Source organism: Berghia stephanieae, chromosome 3, assembly GCF_034508935.2.
Source record: "Berghia stephanieae isolate SIO BIC M18660-M18661 chromosome 3, UCSD_Bste_1.3, whole genome shotgun sequence".
In the NCBI taxonomy this organism is placed as follows: Eukaryota; Metazoa; Mollusca; class Gastropoda; order Nudibranchia; family Aeolidiidae; genus Berghia; species Berghia stephanieae.
The window spans coordinates 98,202,163-98,214,662 of NC_088362.1; the positions used below are offsets into that span (position 1 = coordinate 98,202,163).

At 36.3% G+C, this 12,500-nt stretch overlaps 1 protein-coding gene across 1 annotated transcript in view; it reads left to right on the forward strand.

Moving 5' to 3' along the window:
• The window catches only part of LOC144968946 (uncharacterized), a 152,228-nt gene that overhangs the window by 131,087 nt on the left and 8,641 nt on the right, over positions 1–12,500 (forward strand). Inside the window, exons 11-12 of the mRNA XM_078907835.1 lie at positions 9,355–9,536; positions 11,086–11,211. Coding sequence (XP_078763961.1) covers positions 9,355–9,536; positions 11,086–11,211 — 308 coding nt within the window. The remainder of the gene's footprint in view (positions 1–9,354; positions 9,537–11,085; positions 11,212–12,500) is intronic.

The following is a 12,500-nucleotide window of genomic DNA, read 5'->3' on the forward strand; positions in this document are numbered from 1 at the left end:
CACATATATAAACATTATAGCTTCTTAGATTCAATTCGATGCGAGTAATCGTTCGTTTATAACAGGAATTGCAAGAGAAATGCTCGTCCTTTTTAGCTTCAATTTTAGCTCTCAACAATTTGTGATAAGATAATAATAATAATAATAATAATCGAGCTCTTATATAGCGCAATATCCACTAAATGTGCTCAAAGCGCTTTACAAGGGGTCCCTGGTCAACAGCAACATATAACATGTAGGACGAGACATGACGCCTGTTTGGAGATATTACAATTTTTCGAACAAAGACAACGCTGTTAACGGCCAGGTACTCATTTTACACTTGAGTACGGTGAGAGAATGTGAGTAAAGAGCCTTTTCCAAGGACTCAACTATGCGCCGAACGCGAGGCTCGAACCCAGGACCTTCCGATCCGAAAGCGAGTGTCATACCACTAGACCACATAGCCGCACAAGATCTCATCAATATCAACAAAATCATTTTGTTTACATGTCATATTTGGTAGAGTGCATAATGTCTTGTGGTAAAACACTCGCTTTTGGATTAGAAGGTCCATCCAGGGTTCGAGTCTCGCTCGGCGCATAGTTGAGTTCTTGGAAAAGGCTCTTTACTCTCTTTCATAGGGAATAAACGAGATGCCTACCTCACCATCCAACTTCTTCACCCGACATAATTTGGGGAATTTCAGACAATGACGTTGTTCTACCGACCACAGTGTCAGACAGATATTTATGGGAGTTATGATAATTTAGAATTCAGACCCCTGACTAGCTCCATTCCGGTCATGTGACATCCACAGGGCAATCATTATGCACTCTCCTACGTCAAGGAGAGAATAATAAAACGACTGGGGCCATTAATGTCGAAAACTGAGAAAATCCTTTTTTTTTTTTTCGCCTTTTGACCAGGAATTTTACTCTAAATAACGATCTATCAAAATTACCAAATATTTGTCAAACCTCTCAAAACTTCAGTGACTGACAACATATTGGGGGTTATCTTAATTGATGCATATTTGAAGTAAACGTTTTTAGGTTAAAATATAAAGAAGTGTTTTGTCAATGCACGTCATATCACTTTATAATGTTACAAAAGAAATACGATGAAGATGGATTATTAATGAATTCCTACCAAGTTCCGTTCCAATATCACTGTAAACGGCACATGAAACGGGAGTGTTGGTTTCCTGTCACTGTCAGTGCAATCGGTTCCTTGCGGCTATGTGGTCTAGTGGTATGACACTCGCTTTCGGATCGGAAGGTCCTGGGTTCGAGCCTCGCTCGGCGCATAGTTGAGTCCTTGGAGAAGGCTCTTTACTCACATTCTCTCACCGTACTCAGGTGTAAAATGAGTACCTGGCTGTTAACAGCGTTGTCTCTGTCCCAAAAATGTGTAATATCGCCTAAAAGGCGTCATGTCTCGTCCTACATGTTATGTGTTGCTGTTGGCCAGGGACCCCTTGTAAAGCGCTTTGAGCACGTTTAGTGGATATTGCGCTATATAAAAGCTCAAGTTTTTGTTTTTTTTTCCTTCTTAAATATGCACGAAGAATTAGTCTATGTTCCCTGGTTTTAGAACGTTTTATTTTAAACTTTTAATATGTGAGGAGGCAGCAGAAATGTGGTTTTTTAGAAGGATGTTAAGAATCTCGTGGACAGAGAAGAAAACTAATGAAGAAGTATTAGGGCAAGCTGAAACTAAAAGGTTATTAATTCGTACAATAAAAAAAAAGAGAAAATGCAATTTTTAGGGCACCTATATCGACATTGAACATCTTGCTCTCACGTGAAATAAAGAAGGTAAAAAAAGTAAAGGTAGACCAAGAAAATCATATTTGAATAGTTTGAACAGCTGGGTGACAAAGAAAGAGAAGAGTAATATTAGTTTTCTGATGTTATCTGATCAAAGAGATGAATGGCGTACCATGATCACCGATGTGCGGCACAGACTTGGTACTTGAAGAAGAATATGTGAAAATAAAGCGTGTTGAAAGAGTGGACGATTAATTAAAGCTAGGCATAGAATTATCAAAGGATCTGGTGAGGCCCAAAAAAATGGCTTTGTAATTTTACGACGGTTGTTCTTATCACTTATCTTTATTATAAAACTGAAATTGAAACTGAAAGAGGAATGCGAGTGATCCACCATAATTTGAATAAATAACGCTAAAGGCGGATACATTCGTATAGCACATTTCCATGCGTACACCATGCTCAATGCCTTTCACAAGACTTCATTCACTCCCTCAGCAATCCATAAAGATCCAAATAACCATCTCCTACAGCAAACAGTTGCTTGTTACTAAATTAATAACAAAAAAAAAAAAAAAACAGTTGACATATACAAGCTAGTATTAGCACAGGATACAATTGAAACTTTTTTTAAATGGGGAGGCTTGGGGGGGGGGGGGGGGAGGTGTAGGCATAAGGCCTCGGGGGTCCCAGGTTTGAGTCCCACAACCGCTATCTTATTTTTACCTTGAGCATGAAATGTTTCCCCCAATTGAGCACTATGCAACTCTGCATTGCGGCTTGCGCCTGGATTGTCTCGGTCTTTTTTTTTCGAGATAGGCTTCAGAGTCAAATTTCCAGGATGAATTAAGTAAATTTTATTAAAATGAAAAATATAATAGAATTAAAATAAATAAAATTCCCTTTGTTCATCCCATAGGTGAAATGTGTCTCAAGGGTCTATTCCAAGGGAAGACTGGAATAACCCAGGCGTCAGCCGCAGTGCAGCGCCGCTAATTGAACTAAGGCTAAGTGAATTGCTCAAGGCCACACTGCGCAGCGGCGGGTGATCGAACTCGATACCTTTCGGGAGGAAGCATAGACCGTGCCGCTGAGCCACGCTGCCCCATTGATTTACATATATAAAAATAGAGGATTCATTTTTAAAATCTTATGACAAGAGCACCAATTATACCTTGTGAACTTGATCCTCTGCCAGATGATCAGAAATTTCGTTTTAAAGTCAAAATAATTTTAATGTCAAAGTCGTGACAATGTATGTAGTCAATTACTTTGTCCTCTTTTTTTAAAAACAATACCCGCCATCTTCCGCATACGATGTATTTTTATGCTTAAAAGCAGGTTTCAATACAACAGCCAAAACAATTTTCATACCAGGATATATAATATGTATAATGTATATCAATATTTCTCATCAATATTTTGAGATGGAGGCGTTTGATTGAGCTTCGTTTCACGTAAACGAAATGATATGCATCGGTATGGCATACCCCAAGGACACAATTTAACACTGTTATAACAGAGGAATGACACCAATCATGAATATTTATGAACTTGTGTGAAGCGTTCGGTTGTACACTCACAAAACACTTTATTAATGTTTTTTGTCCAGAAAACGTCTAGGTGCGTAATATGTCAATAGATTGAGATGAAAAAAGTCCTAATCTGGCGACTTTAAATGTTATGTTCGAGTATGGGTTTATTTGTAAAAAGTAAACAATCTCCTTACCAGATACATTTGTTACGAAGCAGCCAACGTTTTTCTCATTCATATTTCGTATGTACATCATGAAATCTGAAGAAATATTTTCCTTTGTTATAGTTATAGAAAACTGCTATGTACAGCTTGTTTTGCTAAACAAAACTGTGTATGCCATGTGATTTTTGCTTTGGAATTTAAAAATCAATTTTATGTAAGGAGGGAGTTTAAGGTTCTTGGCAAGTAATGATAATAATAATAATAATGAAAATAATAATGTGTAATTTCTATAATGCCCCTTAGCACAAAATGTGCCCCGAAGGGCTTATACTAAGACAAACACACACACACACACACACACGCACACACGCATTATATATATATATTATATATATATATATATATATATATATATATATAGAAGAGAGAGAGAGAGAGAGAGAGAGAGAGAGAGAGAGAGAAAGAAAGATGAGAGAGGGAGAGAGAGAGAGGGAGAGAGAGAGAGAGAGGGAGAGAGAGAGAGAGAGAGAGATACAAACACATACACACAGACAGACACACACACACACGTATATATATATATATATATATATATATATATATATATATATATATATATATATATGTATATATAAAATCAATAAAATCACTCACAGAACACTGAAAAGCCGTACTCTGCCTTCAAGAAGGCGTTAAAACAGAACAGGGAATAATTGTACCTGGTGTCTGTTGAAATGGCATTCCACACATATGCAAGAAGTAAAAAAAAATAATTAAAAATAAAAATTGAGCTTTTATATAGCGCAATATCCACTAAACGTGCTCAAAGCGCTTTACAAGGGGTCCCTGGTCAACAGCAACATTTAACATGTAGGACGAGACATGACGCCTGTTGGGTGATATTACAATTTTTGGGACAAAGACAACGCTGTTAACGGCCAGGTACTCATTTTGCACCCGAGTGTGGTGAGAGAATGTGAGTAAAGAGCCTTTTCCGAGGACTCAACTATGCGCCAAGCGCGAGGCTCGAACCCAGGACCTTCTGATCCGAAAGCGAGTGTCATACCACTAGACCACTTAGCCGCACGAGTAAGTAGACTTAAAAGACTTCAGACCAAAATGAAATAAAGTACATGAGTATTTTGTCAGAGTACGGGCCGATTCCTTTCTTTCTATCAGCTTATTTTTCGATTCGATTTCCATGGTTTATGTGGAAACCCACTTATCTCAGGTTCCGCTGACTTAAGGTCTTTTATCTACCATAACTCTGCACAAAGGAAGTCGTTTAATATTAACGGAAAGACTTATTCATTATTCATCCTATAGGGAATGAGATTAGGGGAAGAGTTGCGTTCCTTGATTGGACGTCACCCATAGTCTGTGACGTCACCGGCGGAAAAGTTATTAGAGAGAGAACGTCATGTTGGTTGTGCGCATGCGTCTCTCGTCCTCGCTTCCATGCGCACAACCAACATGACGTTCTCTCTCTAATAACTTTTCCGCCGGTGACGTCACAGACTATGGGTGACGTCCAATCAAGGGACGCTACTCTTCCGCTAATCTCATTCCCTTTGATCACACGAAATACCAGTCTACTAATAAAACACTGTCATAATCTAGAAAAGTTATAACTATAATTGAAACATCGACGCCCCCCCCCCAACCTATCAATGTCTCTACCACTCATTTTAGCTGTTTTACTATAATTTAACCATTTTCAATCTTGCTATTTTCAAAATGTCCCAATTTGGTTATCCCTGATAATACTTTTAACTCACTCAACCCTAACACCGACTATATCCGTAGTTTACCTGGGTTACTTTTACCCCATGCCTATTTATTACAATGTTCTGAGACAAAATATAGGCGTAGTATCAAAGCTAATGTTTTTATTTTGTTTCCATGTTAATAGTAGTTAAATAAAACTATCTATGTACATGCTTATTTTTAATACATTTTTTTTCAAAATTTGAAAAGTAGCAAAAATCTCTAGGATTGAGTGAGTTAAGTGGTGGACTGCGATATTTAAAAGAAAAAAATATTGGGGTTGGCAGAAAGGGGGATGTGGTCTATGGGTGTGATACTAAAACGTTGGATATGTAGGTCCTGAGTTCCAGTCCCGCTTTGAGTGGCGCGTATAAGCCCTTGGAAAATTATCGGATGTAAAATATAAAATACCTGACAGTTCTTAGCATTGGCTCTGTCGAAAACGAATTATAGATAGTTCGAAGATGACGTCACTCAGGTCTTTGTTATTGTTTTTTGCCATCCGCGTTTATGAGTAATGCTCACTGAACTGTATTAACCTGACTATAAACGTTCAAGGAAACACATAGTTTTGTGTGGTGGTCCGTTATACTTCCGGATGGCAATGTTATGAGGTTCTGAGCCAAGCGCATACTATCTATAATCACGTATTGTCGTTCTATTTCGTCATACATGTTGAGTGTTGCTGTTGGCTTGGGACCCCTTGTGTTGAGCATGTTTAGTACATAATATTGATCTTCATAAAATCTCATGGTTTTTCATATTCACCAATTCAAGGGAGGAGGATTTTGGGCTGTACCAATCAACAAAGGTTGAATGGCCTTCAGTTCTTTCATATGAATAAATGTCCGACTATAAAATTTTCCATTGGCTGTTTCCTTGGTCAATATCAATGTATGTAAATTTGTAAAAATTATCATTTACTTATTAAAACTATTTCATATTGGTCGAAGCCTGTCGATCCGTGATGGTTCGAGGCAACAAATAATTCAAATTATGAAAGCAATTTGATTCTATATGACGGTTAATAATCCTTCACCAGCGAAAAAGACTGTTGTTTTTATCTTAATATCTCTCAGTATTTATCTAATCATACTGCCTCACACTGATAAAATAATTTTAAAAACTTTTTGACAAAAAATGTTAATATTCAAATATCCCTAAAACCTTAATTAAGAAATGTAATTCCAAAATAAAGACAGAAAGCAATTAGGGAAAAGGAAAACAGGTATAGGGGGATATAAGACAACAAGAATACCCCAATTTCCCCACTTATTTGAAGTGAAAAGTTTCACACTTTTATTTGAACTAGTTATTAACATTATTGGGGTCCCGATAGCTCAGTTAATAGAGCACTCATTAATCCAGGGAGAAGTCGAGATTTTTTGCTGATCTCACTGTCCATCCCCGTGATGATGGGTAGTGAGTCTGTTAGATCTGACGGAAAGTACTTTGCGATAGACCATGGTTCTATCCAAAGTGTAGCAAGTAATTGTTTTTGTCTGTCATACTTAATAGATACTGAGATAAACTTTTGATTTGGCCGAAAAAAAGTAAGATACTATATTACAGTTAATTTTATTCGATGGTGTCAGTGATTTAAATGGCCCAGTACTCAATTTACACATGAGTTCTGTGAGAGAATGTGAGTAAAATTATACATTTTCCAATGACTCAATTTTAATGCTGTTCTCAGTGGGATACGAACAAGTCCGGAAGCGATAATCTTACAACAACACTCAAGGGCACCCAATGTTGATACAATAAAGTCAGGGCATAGAAGAACGTCTTAAGATATCATAGAATAAATGGATTATTGACGTCATTCGGTATTTTGATAATTTGATAGATAGTAAGAAGTTGACGTCACTCAGGTCTTTGTTATTGTTTTTTTTTTGTCATCCGCATTTCTAAGTAATGCTCACTGAACGTTTATAGTCTGGTTAATACCGTTTAGTGAGGATTACTCAGAAACGCGGATGGCAAAAAGCAATAACAAAGACCCGAGTGACGTCAACTTCAAACTATATTTTGACGGCCAGTTGGGTGATTAATTTTCACGGAATTGTCCCAGACGTATAATAAATGTTTCATGTTATACACAATTTTGTGTATAGATAGTTCGAAGATGACGTCACTCAGGTCTTTGTTATTGTTTTTTGCTATCCGCGTTCATGAGTAATGCTCACTGAACTGTATTAACCCGACTATAAACGTTCATGGATACACACAGTTTTGTGTGTTGGTCCGTTGTACTTCCGGATGGCAATGTTTTGAGCTTCTTAGCCAAGCGCATACTATCTATTGGTACGACTGATTTGGTAAGAAAAAAATTGTGAATGTTTTACTTAAACGCATATCATCAGTTTGCACAGTGTCATTTTATAATGAAGAAACGTGTCTGTCACACACGCTCATTTCATGTAAATACAATGTATGAAGATGTTATCAAGAAAATGCACTGAAGAGGTCAGCGTTAAGAAATAAGGACACGTGCATCAATGTAAACAAAGCTTCCGTAAATATTTAATAAGAAAATTTACAGTTGATAAATCTAACGACATTACAAGTGCAATCAGTGAAGTGTTGAGTGCAAAACGTGTGAAATTTCTATTTAGACATAAAGCTATAATAATAATATACTCATTTTAACTGATTGACCTCCTTACTTGGAAAAAGTATGAATTTCCAAAGTCATTGCACAATGCTGTCGTACTCTGGAAAAACACATATTAAAAAATGTGGCCAGAAAACTCGTCCTTCAAATATCGATCAATTTAAATGACGCTCATCTTGGCAAAAACTCTCAAACCCGGGACTTCCCCGAAGTCCCGGGTTTGAGGGTTTTAGCCAAGATGAGCGTCAATTAAATCGATCGATATTTGGACTAGTTTTCTGGCCAAATTTTTAAATATGTCTTTTGCCAGAATGTAAATTAGCAGCGTCCGAAAGGCGTCAAATCTCGTCTTACAAGCAAATCTACTTCAGCATTTCTTTCATTTAAAATATTGATTCTTCTCCCTTAATTAAACATATTAAAAATAATTTCAAAAGAAGGTAGAGAGACTTATCCTTAAAACAATTTCGTGAAGTTGAAAAAAAAAAAATTATGTTAAGCAAAGTATCTAGGTGCAAAAAGGTTGTTGACTCTCGGTCATGAATAATTGTAAGGGAGGTAACTCGACATAAACAATATTTTATTAGTTTGGTTTATTTTGTTATTGTTCTTTTATTTAGTAACGTAAAGAATGGGAAAACGTATGATACTGATAATAATGATAATAATAATAATGATAATAATAATATAATAATAATAATAATAATAATAATAATAATAATAATAATAATAATAATAATAATAATAATAATAATAATAATAATAATAATAATAATTACCTCTACTACTACTACTACTACTACTACTACTACTACTACTACTACTACTACTACTACTACTACTACTTACTACTACTACAACTACTACTACTACTACTACTACTACTACTACTACTACTACTACTACTAAACTACTACACTACTACATACTACTACTACTACTACTACTACTACTACTACTACTACTACTACTACTACTACTACTATATAATAATAATATAATAATAATAATAATAATAATAATAGCGCTGAGCTAATAGATATTCTACTATAAACCCTTCCTCAGCACCCACAAATCCCGATCATTACTCACAATTGGATTCAATAGTCTGATGTCACGTCCGCCCAGCGACGAGCAGCTTGGTTCTAAACAAAGAAAATCGGTACTTTTTATTCTCCATGCTGGCTAGAACTTTTTCACATGTCATGTGACCAGAATGTATACAAGTCAAAACATGATCAGATTTATAATGTTTTTTTCTTCTCTGGATACACTCTTATGCTCGTCGGAGAAGTATTTCATAAGGGTGTCCGCCATTGTTCCGATAGTTTAGAACCAGTTACTATAAGTTCCTATGCGTCAATATGACGGAAGTGACGTCACGACTGTTGAAGCCTATTTTAACACAATACCAGTTACTATAAGTTACTATGCGTCAATACGAGGGAAGTGACGTCACGACTGTTGATGCCTATTTTACCACAAATTAACAATTTTTCTTATCTCTCCATCCCCGACAGAATGGATGCTTCCCCCGATTTTTGTGCCTACACTTTGATATGCCCGGCCAATCGGTGATGCGCTACCGCATGGGAGATGTTCTTCAATGGCCTTTGACTCTCAGTGAAGAGAACATTTGTCACGTGGACAAGTTCCAGGTTCCACCGGACATGAGGGATCCAAGAGATACCTACCATTCCAAGTACGAGCATTCTTGCCGGATCAGTAGTTATCAGGCAGCAGTAAAATGTCCTTAATGAATAATTTAACGAATATAAATAGTTAATAAACATAAATAAATATTTTAATTCAAAACACATGGAACAATAAAAAACGAAAAGAGAACACCGAAATAGCTCAAGTGCATGGAGGTAAATGATTTGGACCAAACCCCCCCCCCCCCCCCCCCAAAAAAAAAAAACAAAAACAAAAAACAACAACTCCTCCTACCAAAAAAAAAAAGAGTCTTTTTTTTAAATCTAACAAAATAGCTCACCTGCATTGCGGAAAATAATTAGGACAAACACCCCCACCCCCTTCCAGAAAAAAAAACAAAAGAAAAAACTAACAAAAATAAAGTACAACAAATAAACAAATAACAAAACGCACCAAAATAAAAACAAAGCAAAAAAAAAAAAAAAATTCACCAGAGACAAATACCGTTATCTATTTTCATTAAACACCAATGGTTTCCCTTATTTGATCTTGTTTTTTAACTAGTAGACAAACGAATACTGAAACATGCTACCCATCTCTTGACCATAGTACGACTTTATGAGTGCTTTTATCAAGAACGAGTGCCGAAAATATAAAAAAGTTCAAAAATTATATTATTACACCTCATGTTTAAAAATAACAGTCAGGAAAGATTACTCTATGATAAATTCAGAAATTGTGTAATTATTTAATGAAACCTTTAGTTAAGAGAAAATGCCATTAATAGACAACGCATTTGATTGTATTCTTGCGCGACCGAACTTGTATCGAGTTTGGTCACCATAACTTGTTACGTCACTTAATCAAATAATAAAAACCAAGGGGAGTAATACGCTACAATGTGATGATTTTTGTTGTTGTTGTTGATGACACTTTAAATTAAACTAAAATCTACCATAATCTTGACTTATTTAAACTTTATAATTTTCTTCCAACATTTTCATATTTTAAGGGTGACTTTAAGGATGATTTCATAGAAAATTGTACAACTGGGGTGTTATAGTAGGTTTTTGATCAATATTGATTATTTCGTAACCCCGAGGTGGTTCTTCCAAGGCTTATAGTAAAAAAATCCTTGATTATTTTCCTTAGTTTGTCGTCTGCTCTTTGTCACGTAATTTCAAGACCTCAACAACAACAAAAAGTAGCAGGTGCCAATAGAGAAGCGTGCATTTATGGGCCTATAAAGAACCCTAGCAACCCCTCTTAATCATTACTAAAGGGGGTGTAATAATAAAAGTTGAACGCCCCATTTTTGGTATTTTGTCATTACTCTAAGCTGTTAATTGAATTCATTTTTGTACATGACTTCAAAGTCAGTTGTTTTCATCTAGTAGTTCATTCCGATATAATGCAGGATTAACTGGGGTTGAAGAGGAGAGAGAGGGAGAGAGAGAGAGAGAGAGAGAGAGAGAGAGAGAGAGAGAGAGAGAGAGAGAGAGAGGGGGGGGGGGGGGGCTAACGTAATATTCTTTGAATGTTGAATATTGAAATCCAACTAGATAGATAATGGTGCAATCCGTTTATTTTTTCAGACCCTGGTCAGTGGCCTTGAGATCTTCTGATGTGATTCCCACGAATTCTTGCGTGTTGCCTAGTTATATCCCTCGACACACCAGCTTTGTCAGCCATGACAACCGATATGGTTGCATCACCTTGAGGTTTGGACTATGTACTCATCATCATCATCATCATCATCATTATTATCATCGTCGTCGTCGTCGTCTCATCATCATCATCATCATCATCATCATCATCATCATCATCATCATCATTATCAGCATCATCATTTGTAAACGAATTTCCATTTTTTTTTATGAATAAAGTATATATTATTATTATCATCATCATCACCACCATCATCATCATCATCATCATCATCATCATCATCATCATCATCATCATCATCATAATCATCATCATCATCATCATCATCATCATAATTCGTCCTCTTTATCACTCTACCTCGTGTCCCAATTGGATTCAATAGTCTGATGTCATGTCGCCCAGCAACGGCGGCCATCGTGGTTCTAAACAAAGAAAGTCGATACTTTTTACTCTTCATCTGGCTAGAACTTTTGTGATCAAAATTTATAAAAGTTAAAACATGGTTATATTTATAATGTTTTTCTCCTATGGATACACGTTTATGCTCGTCGGAAAAATATCTCATAAGGGCGTCCGCCATTGTTCCGATACTTTAGATCCAGTTGTAAAGTTACTATGCGTCATTACGAGGGAAGTGACGTCACGACTGTTGAAGGCTATTCCGAATTGGGGCACAAATGAAGAACCACGTTGCTGCCAGTCAGTTCAAAACTGGCTGTAGCTGAGGTCGACGCATTTCGTCTGTTTATACTCAGTTGTTTTACTAGTCCAAAGAATTACTTATATTGTTGTATTGAAAATACTTCATATTGGATATGACTGATTTACTGACTTAAGGCCTTTCGCTTCCTAATCATCCGATCGGGACGCCTCGGCTGCGTCTCTAATCATCCGTGTCATTTCCTTCCACTGTTCACTGTCTTTTACTATGGATGCTAATTTCGTAAGATCTTCCTTTGATTTTAATACTTGTCATTTTGAAGGCGTTTTAGGTCTCTATTGAGGACAGTGTGAATTAACGTGGGTGGTCTACCTTGATATTTCATATTGGATATATCTTTGGAAAAACCCAGAGGAATTTGGTTTTGGTGAAGTTAACACGTTTAATTTGATATTTAAAACAATTAAAATAAAATTGTTTACGGGTTAACACGTTATATATTGATATTATCTATTGACTTTGGATTGCTTTTTTTCCCTATCCCTGAGAGGAGAGACTAGTTACAAATAAACCCCCAAAACAATCCAATCTCTTGAGGGAGAAGATATAAGGGAGATATTCTCAGTGGTGTGAAAAGCTTACAGTATAAGGTGGTGCCAGAATCAGAAGAAAATGATTTAA